This window comes from Cannabis sativa, chromosome 8 (assembly GCF_029168945.1).
Source record: "Cannabis sativa cultivar Pink pepper isolate KNU-18-1 chromosome 8, ASM2916894v1, whole genome shotgun sequence".
In the NCBI taxonomy this organism is placed as follows: Eukaryota; Viridiplantae; Streptophyta; class Magnoliopsida; order Rosales; family Cannabaceae; genus Cannabis; species Cannabis sativa.
Window position 1 is genome coordinate 37,285,725 of NC_083608.1, and position 17,842 is coordinate 37,303,566.

At 32.2% G+C, this 17,842-nt stretch overlaps 2 protein-coding genes across 5 annotated transcripts; both read left to right on the forward strand.

The window, feature by feature from the left end:
* Window positions 1-1,762: 1,762 nt before the first annotated feature.
* Window positions 1,763-6,252, forward strand: LOC115701543 (uncharacterized). Its single transcript, XM_030629358.2, has 8 exons — window positions 1,763-2,408; window positions 2,709-3,896; window positions 4,007-4,196; window positions 4,377-4,480; window positions 4,576-4,678; window positions 4,763-5,067; window positions 5,272-5,577; window positions 5,678-6,252. The coding sequence occupies exons 2-8, from the start codon at window positions 2,790-2,792 to the stop codon at window positions 6,017-6,019; spliced, it is 2,457 nt and encodes an 818-aa protein (XP_030485218.2). The 5' UTR covers window positions 1,763-2,408; window positions 2,709-2,789; the 3' UTR covers window positions 6,020-6,252.
* A 4,298-nt stretch (window positions 6,253-10,550) lies between these two features.
* LOC115699617 (uncharacterized) lies at window positions 10,551-14,975 on the forward strand. 4 transcript variants are annotated; one of them, XM_030627111.2, is made up of 3 exons: window positions 10,551-10,846; window positions 11,216-11,297; window positions 11,474-14,975. In XM_030627111.2, the coding sequence occupies exon 3, from the start codon at window positions 11,583-11,585 to the stop codon at window positions 14,673-14,675; it is 3,093 nt and encodes a 1,030-aa protein (XP_030482971.2). In that variant the 5' UTR covers window positions 10,551-10,846; window positions 11,216-11,297; window positions 11,474-11,582; the 3' UTR covers window positions 14,676-14,975. The 4 variants fall into 4 exon arrangements, with proteins under 4 accessions (XP_030482971.2, XP_060957922.1, XP_030482970.2 ...); XM_061101939.1 differs by having other exon boundaries at window positions 11,483-14,975; XM_030627110.2 differs by having other exon boundaries at window positions 10,551-10,749.
* The last annotated feature ends 2,867 nt before the right edge of the window (window positions 14,976-17,842 follow it).

Sequence of the window (17,842 nt, forward strand, 5' to 3'; positions counted from 1 at the left end):
CGAATTCTTTGATTAGTCGATTATTGAAGCACTGTTATTTTTCCAATATTTATTTTTGGAAGTCAATTTTGTTCATTCTCCATCTCTTACTTAAGAAGGCATTCATTGGGGTCGAGAATTGTGTTAGAAAAAATAAAAGAGAATATGGAGAAGACAAATAAACATAACAACATATATTATTAATTAATAAAAAGACGGAAATATAAATACAAATGATAAAATGCAAAACTAGTAATTGAAAGGAAAGTCAAGGCACGTGAAACACACTTTCCTTAAAGCAGATTTGTCCCCTCTACTTGAACGGTACTAGAGGATCAACGAGCAACCACTTCCTAGGATATAATGACTAACAAGCAGATATATACACCACTTTCACTACTCCAACGAACTCAGATTAAAACCTTCACTTTATCACCTTAAAACTTACGAAAAAGACAAAGAAAAAGAAGACAATAGAGCTTTTTAGTGAGTGACTCTTTTTGTTGGTGTGTTTAGAATGAAAGGTGAAGCCTCCTTTTATAGGCTTCATATAGGGTGGAAAACTAAGTGTGAACACTAGGGAATTAATGCCGAAAATTCTAAAAAATTAGTGATATGATCAATCACAATCTTCACCATAATTTCTGATATCAATAACAATATTTATCATTATTTTGGTAATTACATCCTTGACCAAATCTGCATTTATTAGCAGCTATCAATGGATCATATTTAAGGCATCAATTTCTCATTCACACATTAGCCTAAAATGATTATTTATTATATATTAAATATAATTTTTCCAACAAAGTGCTCATTGAAGGGTTGTGCTTTAAAATTGGGAATGGGTTCCATGTTATGGCTATTTTGGATAAATGGATTCTAGGGCAAACTAACTTCAAACCTTTAACTTTTTCAGGTCATGCTACACTACGTATGGCACATCTGATCATTACAGACCAAAGAGAGTGGAATCTTCTTCTTCTTAATGCATTTTTTCAGTTTATAGATGTGGAAAAATTGTTGCCATCCCACTAAGTTTCTTTCCATCTCAGGACTGATTAATTTGCCATTATACAACAAGTATTTACACAGTCAAATTGGGATTCCATTTGACTGAAATTATTAAAGGTATCAATGAGTCTTCCCCTTTTGATAATCATAGAAATTGGTGAAAAGCCATTTGGTGGTTTAAACTTGCCACCAAAGATTAAAATATCTGCATGGAGGGTAATGGAAAATGCTCTACGAGTAGCAGCAGCTCTATTAAGAAGGAAAGTGATTGATTCTGTGTTCAAATGCTTTAGAATCAATTGTTCATGTCTTATTTAGTTGCCAAAGAACAAAATCATTTTGAAAGCAAACAAAGTTCACCATTGATTATCTACAAGCACACAAATTGTTTAATGGAGACTACTTGATCCATTTATCTTCCTTGCTTTTTCAAAGCTAATTTTGAATCTATAATATGCATAATGTGAGCCATCTGGAAAGAAAGAAATAGAGTCCTTCATAGGGGAGTTCGAAACAACAACATCTACATAGCTACCTATGCGAATTCATTTGTTGAAAAATATCATCGAGCAAGAGGACGACATTCGCTATACTCTATTATGAGTGGCTCATCCTCAATCAGAAACACAGAATCAGCGACAATGAACCATTCTCAACAGTCGTGTGAGAATATTCTATGGAGGCCACCAAACAGCTTGGGGTTTAAGATGAACATAGATCAGACTCAAAAATCTTAAGGGTAAGGTCAATTATTAGAGATCATCAAGGGCATGTGGTAGATACTCTATCTAAACTAGTACAAGAATGTTTTAGATCTAATGAAATGGAGGCTAAAGTTTTTTTTCATTGTCTTAGTTTAGATACTACAATTACAATTCCCAATTATTCAAGTCGACATGGATGCTCTAAGAGTTTTAACAACTTTCAACTCTATATCTATGGGCTTAATCAAGTTTTTTTGATTTAATTTTAAATGTTGGTTGTTTTTTTTTTAGGTTATTGTTTTTTATGTTTGGAAAAATGCTAACCAAGGCATGATTTTTGTTGTATGACTAAAATTCTCGACCCTATTTTATCATTTGTTGTAAACGAATTATACGTTATAATAACAGTGGAAAAAAAGAAAAATTCTAAAAGATGCTCGAGAATTTTAATTTAAAAAAAAAAAAAAAGGCTCGAGAAGGGATAAAAGAGAAAAAGAAAACGGAAAGGAAGGGGAACCCTAATTCCTAATCCTATTCAGTCTTCACCTCAGCCCTCTCTCTCGTGCGATTCACTTCAGACGCTTCAGCCTCACAGCCGCATCTCTCTCTCGGACGACGGTGAGAACTCAACCCAACCACCTCCTCTTCAGACGGTTTCTTCTCCATTCTCCAGCAATTTATCTCCCTCAGTTCCCGCCCTCTATTTATTAGGTATGTAACATTAAACCATTCTCTTGTTTTTCCTTTCACAAATCACTTTTGCCCTCTATTGGCATTTTTCACTTACTTCTTGGTTGAACGTAGATGTATACTACCGATTTGGAGTACTGTTTTTTTTTTTTTTTTTTTTTTTTTGGAGAGTTTCACTATTAAGTTTAATTTTAGTCTTAGTTATTTTTCTTATGCCGAATCTTCATTATAGAGTCTGATTTCATCATCTAAATGAACCTTATACTGTGGGAAATGGTTCAAGTTAACCTTCACGAACCTGGTTTTTTGGTTGTGTTGCAGGACAAAAAATTTGGATTGTTGGGTGTCCAGGAATTGGGTATGAAGAGAATACCCTCAAGTGAATTTTGATTTTAGATTGCTATGGCGAGGAAATACAGCAGTGAATCTAGTGATGATGACGATCTGAAAAATCAGAGAGACAGAAGTAGCCATCGTCGTGGTAGTAGAAGGGATTCAAAATCTTACAGTCGTCGCAAGGAAACTGATTCCTCCGATTCTGACAGGAGGAGTAAGACTATAAGAGATCAGCGAGGTAGTAGTGACGGTGATAGGGAAAATGTGGCTGATGTGGGGGCTAAGGATAGAGGTCGATGGAGGCCAAGTGATGAAGAAGACGGAAAGGTCTCAAGGAGAACTGATGGTGAACTTGAGACAGATAAAAAAGTTGGTCAGCTAGAAAAGGATCAAATTCGTCAACATGATAAGAGGAACAGAGAGCGAGAGCCTGGAGAGATAGTTGATGTGAGAGAATTCGATCAAGGTACTGAAGAAGATGATAGACGTAGGAGAAGGGATCATCGGGGTGGGGAGAAGACCCATCGGCATGATAATGGTCGTAGAAATCGGGATAGGTATTCTCGTCGCTATTCAGATGATGATTCTGATAGAGAGTATCGCAAAACATCAGAGAGAAAAAGGGACTGGAAAGTTGATGAAAAGCAGAGTGGACACAGAACCAAAGATGATGACTTAAAAACTCATAGGGAAAAAGAGAGTGTAAAAGAACAATTTGAAGCTGGTAGGGCACTTGAAAAGCCTAAACCTCAGGGGCATTCTGCAACCGAAAGCAATCCAACAATGGATACATCAAATTTTGGTAAGAGTGGTGGAGTTTACATTCCTCCATTCAAGTTGGCTAGGATGTTGAAAGAAGTTGACGATAAAAGTAGTGTTGAATACCAGCGATTAACTTGGGATGCCCTCCGGAAGAGTATAAACGGGCTTGTGAATAAGGTCAATGCTACAAATATAAAAAACATTATTCCGGAACTTTTCGCAGAGAATCTGATCAGGGGCAGGGGTTTGTTCTGCCGATCTTGTATGAAGTCGCAAATGGCATCTCCAGGATTTACAGATGTTTTTGCTGCTTTGGTTGCTGTTGTCAACACCAAGTTTCGTGAGGTTGGTGATCTTTTATTAAGAAGGATAGTATTGCAGCTCAAACGAGCATACAAGCGGAATGACAAGGTAGAGTTTGTTTCCTTTTTTTCTTTTAATCAACTATAGACAGTATTAGTATATGTTCACGTTGATTTTTATTGTATTCTCATTTTCAATTGGATGTATTTTGTTTTCAGCCACAATTACTAGCTGCTGTTAAGTTTATAGCACATCTGGTAAATCAACAAGTGGCACACGAAATTATTGCTTTAGAATTGCTCACTGTGCTTCTTGAGAACCCAACTGACGACAGCGTTGAAGTTGCTGTGGGCTTTGTGACAGAGTGTGGTTCTATTCTCCAGGATCTTTCTCCAAAGGGATTGCATGGTATGTTCACTATGGAATCATCTTTTGTACTTTATGCTTCTAGTTTTTTACTGATATGCACGTTTATCACTTTTCTTTTACAATGGATGCTTATCTTTTTCTCTTCCTTCCATCCATGGAGAATGCTTTTGGTGGTGCTCATACAGTTTATTTGTTTTTCTCTACTTATTTGGTTTTCAGGTATTTTTGAACGATTCCGTGGAATTCTTCATGAAGGAGAAATAGACAAAAGGGTTCAATTCTTAATTGAAGGCTTATTTGCAGTTCGAAAAGCAAAGTTTCAGGTAAAATCTACTGCTCCCATCAAGTTTGGTGTATGCAGGTGCAGCACTAATTTTATAGGACTTATTGTTTTTCTTTCTGATATGTGAATCTACAGGGTTACCCCGCTGTGCGTCCAGAACTGGACCTTGTGGAACAAGAAGATCAGTGGACACATGAGATTTCTCTTGAAGAGGAGATAGATCCAGAAATCACACTCGGTATGTCTTGAATCTTATAATTTTTAGCAGCTTCTTGATTTACATACATATGTGCTATATGTAACAACTTTACTGTAATTTCAGATATTTTCAAAGCGGACCCTAATTTCCTTGAGAGCGAAAAGCGTTATGAAGAGCTAAAGAAGAACATACTTGGAGAGGAGTCTGAGGATGAAGAAGGTTCAGATGGTGAGGATGATGAAGATGAAGATGATGAGGATGAGGATGAGTCTGACGAAGATGAAGAAGAGCGGATGGAGATAAAGGATGAGACGGAGACAAATCTCGTAAACCTTCGTAGGACAATATACTTGACGATAATGTCAAGTGTGGACTTTGAGGAGGCTGGTCATAAGCTGCTTAAGATTAAACTTGAGCCTGGTCAAGAGGTAAGTTAAAGTTTGTCTTCCAACTGCTTTAACATTACTTTTGATAGGTGGGATTGTGGTTTTCTTTCAGGGTAGGTAATAGTAGTTATCTCTCGTCAGTTCATTTTTACAATCGATCATCATTACCTTGTTAAAACTGTGCTGTAGGCAAGAGTGTGATTAAAAAAACTTGGTACAATTTTTAATTCCTTTGATTTGTTGCAGATGGAGCTTTGCATCATGCTTTTGGAATGTTGCAGTCAAGAGAGAACCTACTTAAGATATTATGGTCTTTTGGGCCAGCGGTTCTGTATGATAAACAAAGTTCACCAGGAAAATTTTGAGAAATGCTTTGTCCAGCAATATTCTATGATTCATCGGCTCGAAACAAATAAGCTGCGCAATGTTGCAAAGTTTTTTGCCCATTTACTTGGTACAGATGCTTTACCTTGGCATGTATTGGCCTACATTCGTTTAACGGAAGAGGATACTACTTCGTCCTCTCGAATCTTTATCAAGATTCTCTTCCAGGTATTAACTCATTGCCCATCTGGTTCTTTGTTTAAGAAGTTTTTATGGGAATATTTATTGTGAATGGAGCAATAACTTGGTATTTGTTTTTCCTTTGCAGGAATTATCTGAGCATCTTGGCATCCGATTGCTGAACGAACGACTCTCAGACCCTTCAATGCTTGATTCATACGAGTCTATTTTTCCAAGGGATAATCCGAAGAACACTCGATTTGCCATCAACTTCTTCACGTCAATTGGTCTTGGAGGTATCACTGAGAACTTGAGAGAGTATTTGAGGAACATGCCGCGCCTTATTATTCAACAGAACAATGCGGCGGACTCCGATGATGAATCATCTGATAGCTCGGAGTCTGAGTCATCAAGTTCCGAGTCAGAATCTTCAGATGAAAGTGATTCTGGTAAGGATGAAAAGAAACGTAGGAAGCGCCGCAGGCGATAGAGAAATCAAGGGAGTTATCTTGTAGAATTGAGATTTGTCTTGGCTGTTTAAATTGTAAAATTTGGATACTTGTGAAATGTTTGACAAATTTTGTTTCACTAATTTTTGAGAGCTAAAGTATCAAATATGCCTAGTGATAATAGAGCAAGAGTTTGATTAGAATATTTGAATTAGTAATTAATACAACTTAACGATAATAATATAATGTTTAGCTTACCGAATTATTCTACAAATTTAATTTATATGTTGTTTATGATTTCAAGGATGATCATTAAAAAGAGAATCATCTTTGGTATTTTTATTTTTTGGATTTTTTTTATTTTTATACTTTAAAATAGTTTTTTTTTTTTTTTAATAAAATTCTACATAAAAACTCTTACTGCAATTTAAATCGTAACAAAAAATCGTATAAAAATTCTTATTGCAATTTGAGCTGCAACTATTTTAGAAATTTAAACCAAAGGTGGTAATTTTTTTATTTTTTTTGTTGTTGGATTGGCATTCTTTTGTTGATTTTAGTAAAACATATCTTTCACTGCTGGATGATTTATTAAAATATAAAGTCGTTTATTTTTTGGTGCAATAGAGTGACTTGTAATTGTAAGCACGTAAATGGTTGTAATTGTAAGCACATTTCATGCTATTGTATTTTGTTTCTTGGATTTTTCTTTTTTAATTAAAATAGATGGTTGTGTATATTTAGGAAGAGATTGAGATTTTTTTCTTTAACAAAAAAAAAGAGAAGATTGAGATCTCCGATTACTTTTTTATATATATCTATTCTATATAAAATGTGGCTATAACAAAATTTTTGTTTATGAGAAATAATTAGGTGACTTTTTTTTGAATAAAAAAAATAACAAATTATTAGATGTTGTCACATAAGGGTCAGCATCATGTAGTTAGTTAAAGTAATAATCCACCTAAAGTGTTGCAATTAATAATAAATTTGTTTTTATTTTTTTATCAAAAATTATTTTTAAATTTTGATATTTAGAAATAGTTAAATTTTAAATATTATTTTAAATTAAATTTGAATGTTTTGATAGTTTAGCTAGATTAACATTTTCATTAATTCTGAAGATAACTTTAGGACGAATAATAATTTTTTTTAATTACTATTACAAAGTATAATAGTAATTTTTTTTTATTTAAATCACTATTATGCTTTCAAATTTCAATGATTATCACTACACTGAATAAAAATATGATATTACATAAAATATAATAGTGAACAATAAACTAACACATGCAATAATAATCAAATGAAAAATTAAATAATAAATTTTGTCAAATAAAAAATGCATAATAAATAGATGAAAAGTTTTGCACTAAAAAAATCTAAACGATCTCGATTACCGTTGATCTCATCTAAATTTGATAGTCTATGACAACTTTAAATAATTATAAGACGTGTGATAAGGCATTGATATAATCCAAATATAATAGTTTATTGTTGCAAAATTTATTTTCTATGTAAGTGCACAAAATGGCAATTTATTTGCTATGCAAGTGCACACAGTAAAATAAAATTAAATATTTCTTTATATATATAATTTTTTTTTTCTTCCCTTATGTTTGTTGTTTTATTTCTTTTGATTTGTTGTTCGCGACATAAAATAACAATAAATACTAAGTAATTCAATATTAAAAACTAACCGATCCAATCTGTACTTTTGCGAATTGGATTAGATTAAATTTTAGTTATAATGCAGATTAGATTGGATCTAAAATATAAAATTTGCATTTAGTACAGATCGAATGCATTACGAGCAAAATAGTGTGGAATAGATTGAATGAGCACCACTATTGAGCATGATTAATAGGAGATAAAAAACTCTTTAAAAAATTAAACAAAATTAATAAAATAGGCAAAAAAAAAAAAAAATAGTATAAAATTATCAAGGATTGAATTCATATCACTTGACAAGAGATATGATAACTTACCAAACATGCTAGAATAACTTTATTGTATAAATTGATTCTTATTGATTTATATTTTATTGTGTATGAGATATAAATATATATATATATATATGTGTTTTCCAATATAATAATATGCATTTACTCTTTCCAACTATATATGTGTACTACAAACTAGTTCATGATTTATATAAATAGTGTAATTAAAATAAATAATTAATTCAATATCTAGAAATTTTAAATATATTGAATATTTACCTTGAACTAGGTTGAAGAATAAGCATATTATGAATATGTATTATTTACTATTTTATGCATGATTATATTAATAAAATAATTAAAATAAATAATTAATTTTATATCTAAATTTTTTAAATATATTGAACATTATAATCTTGAAATATAATATGATAAAATTTTGAAATCATTAAATTAATTGAAATCTTAAATTAAATATAAATAAAGAAAAAAAAAGAAAATATTACTTCTAAAAGACTAAAGTCACGACATTTAAATTTTTTTTAAGAATACTATATTGATTATTATAAGTTGAACATGTTATAGTATTTTATAAGAATAATTATTGTTTTAAAATAAATTTAATTAAAATATTTTTCTATGTAAATTTAAAATTAAAAATATATATAATTAAAATTAATTTTTAATAGACATAAAATAAAAAGTAAAAAAATTATGGTTTGGAGTTAGTTTTGAAGTTTTGTTTGTTAAATCTATAATTAATAATATTTAAAATTAATCAATTATAAATAAATATATTAATTATGGTGTAGTTTTCAAGAGTTAATTGGATTCATTGGATTAAATCAAAGACTATAAATTATTATCCTATTGATAAGTATTTTACCCAATCCCTATTGTAATAGCTAGGGATGCACACGGGGCGGGGAATTGTCGGTGAGTGCTCCCCCCGTCCCCATCTCCATTAAAAATTTTAATCCCCATCCCCGCTTATTCCCCATCGGGGATGAGGCGGGGAATCTCCTAATGAGGCGGGGACGGGGCGGGGAATCCCCTAATAATAAAATAACGTTTATAATGAAATTTTTAATATACAAAAATATTAAACTACATAAAAATTAAAATATTACACATTAATTATTATTCAATAAACTAATTATCATCCAAAATATAACTTAAAATTCATAAAAAGATACTAATATACTAAAAAAATGCAAACATAAATTATAAATTATAAAATATTATTAAAAATATAAGATAAAATACTAAACGGGTCCCGTCGGGGCGGGGAGTGTGATCCCCGTCCCCGCCCCGTTTAACATTCGGGAACAAAAAGTGATCCCCGTCCCCGCCCCGTTCCCCATTTAGACGAGGAATCCCCGCCCCATTAAAGGCGGGTCCCACGGGACCCATCCCCGTGGAGAAAATGTGCATCCCTAGTAATAGCCCTCTATTTTAATATACTGTAATTATTAAATATATTTATTTATCTATTTTAGATATTGGCATTGAACTAGAGTGAAAAAAAAAATTATTTTAAGGCGAGCTTTTCTTTTTTATGTAATTCTTATTTTTTTTTTTTTACTATAATACATTTGACCACAATTTTTTATTTCTAGATCCAACAGAGCTCTTTTTCTTTTATACTGTTCAATTATTTTTAATTTTTTGAGTTTAGATATTCTTTAATTTAATTTTATGTGAGTTTTTTTTTTATAAATTTATCAATTTTTAATGTTTTACATATCTCTTCATTCTTTAATTTTTTAGATCTACCTTGGAGATCAATTTTTATCTAAAATCACTTCAAATATATCAATCAATTATCTCTTCAATTTTATATTTTTTTATTTTTTTTATTAAATTTATAAATATTAATTAGAAAAAATATTTACATACAATTGAAAAAAGTCATTCATAATAGTCATCCCTATTTTTATTTCTTTTAAAAAGTGTATCAAGTAGAGTTGGTTTTAATATTTTATTTACTAATTATATAAAAATTGGTATGAGTGATATTTTTTTTATTCAGTAAAAATGGTAAGAAAACTTTTTTTTTTCCTTCTTCTCTCACTTTTGATATCTCTTTTATTAAATGATTATAAAAAATAATAAAAAAAACATTAAATAAGTTAATTAAAATATCTAAAATATTCATAGAATACGGTGATGGTATTGATTTTAAAATCATGATTTTTCTACAAATTTATCAATTATTATATATATACATATATTTTTGTAATTCTAATTTAATTTATTCATACAATTTTAAAAACTAACTATTTAATAATATTAGTGGTACATATCTATAATAAATAAGTTTAACTAAAACTTATTATTTATTAAGTTAAAAATAAGTAAAAAATTATTAGATTTAACCTATTAATTTATTTTATTTGTTCTATTAAGAGTAAAAAATAAAAAAATTTAGTAGAATAATTACATATATTATTAAAAAAATTGTATAAAAAAATAATAAAATTTAATATTTAATATAATTTTATAATTTAATTATCAATAAATAAAATATCACAATTTTCAAGAATGAAGAAAGAGAGAAAAAAAAATACATTGGATAAATAATGAGACATGGCCTCCCTAGTTTATATATAATGTAATTAAAGAATAAACCCTTGGGAGTGATTTTGTTAAAAGAAATAGCCCCCACAGTTGTAAAAGGAGCAATTTCAGAGAAAGTGAGGGGGCTAAAGTTTCAGATCTAAACTAAACCCCTCCATTTCTCTTTTTTTCATTTTCTCACTTTCTCTTCCCGCTTCAATTTTCCCTCTCTTTCTCTCCTCTCCACTCTCAAACCCCATCTCCAACATGTAAGTCTAACTCCCTCTCTTCTTTTCATTTTCATCGCCTCTCTTGATTTCATTTCTAGGGTTTGCGAAATCTCGGAATAACACTTTCATGTTTCCGGTACTTCATTTGAACGTCTTGTTTATTTCTTGTTCTAAATGTGGTTTTTATTTGCCGTGGATCTTTGGTTTAACGTTTTGTGGCGTTCTCTTCAATATGTGCGTATATCTATATACATTTGAATAATGACGACGGATGTTGTTTTTGATAGTGCTTATGTGTATGACTGGCGTGCTTAATATTTCTGAGGTTTTAACTTTTGAATGTTGTTCTGTTCATATTTTTTCTTCTCATTGATTTCGGATTTATATTTGGTTGCATGTACTCACATTTTATTGGGTGATTAATTTTATTTGCGTATTGCTAAAATATTTTTACAATTAAATTCTGGTTTTTTTCTTTTTCAAATGTGAGCATTTTGAATTGCAGGTTTGTGAAATCTTTGGCATTGGCTTTCTGATTTTTGGTAGTTGTGGTTTCGGTTCCGTCCTACTGATAACTCAATTATCTGGTGAGTAACGACGTAATGATAACCTTTTTACGTTTTTCTTTTTCTTGTAATATTCCTGACAGTTTTGTGGTTTTGTAAATGATTGCTAATTTTGTTGCATTTGCTGAAAGTGTATAAATGGATATTAGATCTGGATGTATTGGTGGGGAATTAATTTATTTTTACTTGGGGTCTAGTTGAAGCAGGTTGATAATTGTGGATACTTGGTGGACTATGGAGCAAGGCTATTCACCCTGTATTTGAGTTCTATACCATAGTGTGGTGAAGCCAGGCATTTGGGAATATATGTCAGCTATGGAGTGCAACAAAGAGGAGGCTGTTAGGGCAATGGGGCTTGCTGAGAAAAAGATGCACAGTAATGATTTTCCAGGAGCACATAAGATTGCACAGAAGGCTCAGCGGCTCTTTCCTGATCTTGAGAACATTTCTCAATTGCTGGCTGTCTGTGAAGTTCACTGCTCAGCCCAGGTGAAAGTAGGCACTGAAAAGGACTGGTATAAAATTCTACAGATTGAACAGACAGTTGATGGGGCAACTATTAAGAAACAGTACAGAAAGCTTGCTCTCCTGCTTCATCCTGACAAGAACAAGTTTGCTGGTGCTGAAGCTGCTTTTAAGCTGATTGGCGAGGCTAATATGGTGCTCTCAGATCAAGCTAAACGTTCCGGTTATGACATGAAGTATCGAGTTGTAAATAGAACTAAGCCATCGGCATCAATCCACCAGTCAAATGTGGGCACATATGCTCAGCAACAGTATGGTGCTTCAGTCAATCTCCAGAATTTTCCTCGCGCACAGTATGCTCACCAATATCCATATCAGCAGGCGCAACCGACTTTTTGGACATGCTGCCCATTCTGTAGTGTGAGGTACCAGTATTATAAAGCTTTTGTGAATAAACTGTTAGTCTGTCAAAGCTGCCAGAAAAACTACGTCGCCCATGATATGGGTGTTCAAGGTGCACCGCCAAGATCTGTTCGGGCTCCATTTCCAAATCATGGCCCTCCAATAGTGCCCTCACAATGCAATAATGGAAACTTCTCGGACGAGAGATCCCCAAACTCGTTTCCTCGCCCACCACAAATGCCGAAGGCAGGACCTGCTGCTAAGCCTAGCAGACAGTCCAAAGTGGACGAGAAAGATACCAAGGCACCAGTGACTAAGCAACGGAAGTCCAAGAAATCAGGATCTTCTGAACATACAAATAGAAAGAGAGGGAGGAGGTTAGTTGAGGAATCAAGTGAAAGTCATGACACTGAAGCTGAAACTGAAGATGTTTATAATAACAATGTTTTTGATTCCTCTAAATTAAGTGAAGTCCAAAATCGTAGGAGATCTTCAAGACAGAAGCAGAATATTTCTTACAAAGACAATTTAAGTGATGATGATGATTTTGTAAGTCCCCCAAAAAGGTCTAAGGTGACCACATCATCTAGTTCTGGTGAAGAGGACAATGAAAACAGTTTTGTTAATGGTGGAACAAATAAAGTTGATGAATCTCATAAGGAAGAGTCCATGCAGTTTGATAGTTTTGCAGACAAGGACAGGTTTCCAAGCAAAAAGAGTGATGATAGTTCTGAATTGACGGCAAATGAAACATCTGATTCAGAGCACTTTACATGTCCTGATCCTGAATTCAGTGATTTTGAAGAAGATAAAAAGAAAAATGGCTTTGCTGTTAATCAGATATGGGCTTGTTATGATCCAGTAGATGCCATGCCAAGATACTATGCTCAAATTAAGAATGTTCTTTCCTCTAAATTTGAGATCCGCTGGCTGGAGTCTGCTCCAGATGACGAAATGGGAAAAAAATGGGTTAAAAGTAAATTGCCGGTTGCGTGTGGCAGGTACAAACTGAAGGGTTATGACGAGGTTGATCTCACTATGTTTTCACACAAGATGTACTCCATAAAAGTGAAAGGTACCCAATTGATTCGTTTTGTATATCCTAGAAAGGGTGAAACTTGGGCTCTCTTCCAGAATTGGGATATTAATTGGAGTTCTGACCCCAAAAAGCAATTACCTTTTCAATATGAATATGTAGAGATACAGTCAGATTTTACAGAAGGTGCTGGTGTTTCTGTAGCTTTTTTAGGGAGAGTAAAAGGGTTTACCTGTCTATTTCAGCTAATTAATGAAACTGCGCCATTTCAAATTCCACCTAATGAGCTATACAGATTTTCTCATCGAATTCCCTCTTTTAGAATGACGGGTGATGAAAGAGAAGATGTTCCTAAAGGATCTTATGAATTTGATCCAGCTTCTTTACCCCCCAGTTTCTTCAAGGTTTGTGACGAGGAAGATGTGAAAATGGATAATAATGTCACTCCTGCTGATCAGCTCCCTGTATCTGGCATGTCCGAAAACAATTCCAAAAGTGAAACTTTGATATCTAGAAAGTCTCCAAGGAAGTGTAATGGCAATGATAAAGCAAGTGGGAGCCAAAGCACTTTTGTAGACACAGTTAAGAATGAAATAAACCAAGGTAGTGTTACTGCATCCAATGGAAGTGCCACTGTACCTCAGGCTGATGAGAAGATTAAGACACCAATGAAGCAGGGAATCAATCATGACATTGACTTTAAACTCAGAAGGTCTCCGAGGGATTTAACCAAGAAAAGTGAATCGGTATCAAACCATCATTCAAACTCTGAAAAGGTTGAGAACTCTGACAGCTCATCCCGTGCTCAGTTTAACAATTGTAACAGAGTGAAAAACAATTCTTTCCAGGAATGCTGCGACTTTACTCAGCAAAGGTCCCAGGAAAACTTTAAGCATGGTCAGATATGGGCTGTGCGAACTGATGAGAATGTGTTTCCCAAGACCTATGCTAAAGTTACAAGGATCGAGACGACTCCTGAATTCCAGGTCCATGTGGCGTTACTTGAGCTTTGCTCTACACTGAAAGGTGCAATCCAGTCAGTTTCTTGTGGGACCTTCCAAGTTAAAAGTGGAGTTAATAAGCCCTTTCCACTTTCAGCATTCTCCCATTGTTTGAATGTCAAAGCTAGTAGTAATAAATATGAAATTTACCCTCGTAAGGGAGAAATTTGGGCAATGTTGAAGAACCAGCACAATGAGCAGACTTCTAAGCTGTTGCTGGATATTGATTATGACATTGTGGAAGTGATGGAAGAACATGACCAGAGCGTTCAAGTTGCTATTCTTATTCAAGTCGCTGGCTTTAAATCAATGTTCAAGGCTCCAAGGATCCAGAGATCAAAAACTGGTTTGCTTGACATACCGCGCGACAAAATGGGTAAATTTTCGCATCAAATTCCTGCGGTGCAACATACAGGAGAGAAAGATAGCCGCCTTGCAGGATGTTGGGAGCTCGATCCATTATCTCTTCCTCGTAGTTTAATTTCCTTAGATTGAAAAGGAAAAATAGCTTTTTTTGTCCTCTAAATAGCTGTATATTTTTGTTCTCTTGTGTTACTGTTAGCCATTGGTTGTATTTTTGGGTAACCCAAAGCTTTTTCCAGTTGGGATGAAACATTAGTAGTTTTACTCGTGAAAGTTACCCATGTATTGTTTTGTGTTTTCTCAGTTTGAAACCACTGAACATAACAGAACACATTGAAATGACCATAACCATTGGCTTTCTTTTCATGATCGAGTCTTGTTCAATTTAATGATCAGTAGATATGTGCTGGTTTTGTATGCTTTGCATGTAAATATAAGGCATCTAAGCTCAATCTTTTTTAGAACTCTTCGCGGAATATATATTGATATGATGAATCAAATAATATGATTAGACCAAATGCCAACAATTGTAGAGTGCTATATAATCTCGTAAGCCACACACCATTAGTCTGAGCTTGGCCATTTAGACTAATCTCACTTTCTTTTCCTATAATTTCTAACATATACAACTATTTTTATTTTTTTATTTTGTTGTTTCTTTACAGGGCCGATGGCTCCTGCCTTCAAATGAGACTTCCATACAGCCCTGCACTGCAACTCAATTTTTTACACTTGCTCAATAGACTGAATTGTATAGGCTTATTGTTATGCCTCTGAGTTAGGCTTGGTCTGATGTGCCTGAGGGAGGCCTGTGTTATGCCTTTTTTGGGCTGTTTGTTGTTGTCATTTTTGACTGTTATTGTACCATTACATTGTTTTGTTATGGATTGTTTTGGTGCTTTTACTGGCTGTTTTTGGGCCTTCCGAGGTTGCTTTTGTATCATGTATAGGAATAGTATGGTGTTTTTATAGACTGTTGTACGCTCTTTTTGGATGTGCTTGTGCGATGCTTACAAACTGCAAGGTGCTTAGTTTTGACTATGTTGTTTCTAGTAGATAATTGGCATCAACTTGTTTTTTGATTTTTTATGAAGTCTTAAAATATATAGAACTTTAACAGAGTCATTTATGTGGTGGTAGTAGTTTGTTGAGAAACTAATGCTTTCAACTTTGATTTTAATTTTGGAATTTTGCGTAATGAAAGTTAACTCACTGTTCAGGTTGGAATGGCTGCAAATGTGAGGGACTTTGTGATAACAAATTGTGTAGAGAAAGAGGTAATGCAGTACTTAATGCAGTACTTCTCAAGAATGAAGTCTGATGAAGTTGAATCATATAGTGCCTACTAATACGATTACGAACCATATTTTGCAGTGCCATATATTTGATTACGTGCTATTATAGTGTAATATATTTGCTTGCATACGAATTACTTATTATTGTAACTAATATAGTAATATTTGATAAAACAATTTATATCTATGAACTATAAACTTAAGGATCTCAATATAATATATATAGATTAAATTTAAACTACTAAAAGAAAAATTATACCTCTTGAAGCCTATTAAGGTATTCTTGTTTCTTTTCGTATATTTATCGAACATCTAATCCAAGAATTTTGTTGAAGAATCCACATCTTAATATTAAGTCAACCGAATAGAGTGGGTTATTAGATCTTATTGGATGGACAAATTTAGGTATTACAGTGTGTACTCAACTCATGACTATGAGACACTGTAATAGGGGTAAATACCATTTTAGACCCTGTATTTTGCAAAAGTTACAGATTGGACCCTGTGTTTTGTTAAATAACAAAATAGACCCTGTATTTTCTAAAATAGTAAAAATAGGACCCTGAGCTTAATTTTTGACAACTTTTTTTTTTAATACAACCAACTTGAAGACAATGCTTAATACGAACAGATACAAAAAATGTAAACAGTTTTGTCATAGCACTTTTAAATCGGATTATAATTAAACTTTATTTTGACAAAAAATTAATTCAGGGTCCTATATGTACTATTTTAGAAAATACAGGGTCTATTTTGTCATTTAACAAAACGCAGGGTCCAATTAATAACTTTTGTAACACATAGGGTCCAAAATGGTATATACCCCTGTAATAGAGTTTAGAATTTTGATCTCATACACACCTAAATAGGTGTGGGCGTGTGAGACAAGAGAGAGTGTAGGCGTGAGAGAGAAAAATCAATTCTTCTTTTCTCTTCATTTTGTTATGCCTTTTCTTTCTGTTAATTGCTTACTAATTTATGATACTATATATTCTAATGTTGTAAGTAAAACATTTTAATCCTTTATTTAAAATAAAAGTAAATATCTAATTTAATTTGAATTAGAATTCAAATATAAATATCTAATAATTAAATATCAAATATCACTAGACCTTTTATTTTATAATTATCCTTTTAATTAAACAATTATCATATAATTTATTTAATTAGTAATTAAAAGATAATTAACTTAATTTGATTTAAATTATTTTAACTAATAAAATAATTAAAACAAATTAATCATGCGCCTTTATATATCACCCTACATGTGTGAGTCATAATTTAAGGTCCAAAATTGATTTCTCAATTTTGCCATAAATAAGATTTATTTTTTATTCTACCAATAAATAATAATTAATTAATTTTCATTAATTTTTTATTTCAAAAGGATTAAAATAAATATTATTTTCTCTAAAATAATATATTTCTCTCTTTAATATTATTTAAGAATAATATTATATTTAACTAATTGATACAATTTTATCCAATAAAACTAAATAGTTAAATAATATTAATTATACAATTCATAATTTTCATAAAAATTGAAATAATAATTTCACAAATCACTATTTTGCCCTTGAGAATTTATTTCCAATAGAAATTAATCTTACTCGAAATTTATTCACCATGTACAATGTTGTATAGAAGTGACTCGGAGACCTATATTTTAAAGCTCCAATAAAGCCAAGATTATTATCAATCTCATCACTAGAATAATCTAGTTTATTAATTCTATTATTACTCCACTATAAATATGAAATTGTACTCCTTGACAATATAAAATTATATTTATAGAATTTTTACTTGTAGTCCATTGATATAATTAATATAAGTAGCTCGCCCTCCAAGTATTAATTCATAATTAGAGTTGGTCTAAATACCGTTTTACTCTTCTAATTATCTCTTGATTCCTCATGTACCATAAATTTAATGTGAACAATTAATCTGTAAATTATTATAGATTTGGATTCAACTGTTAGCACTCCCAGAACTTTTTATTAAACA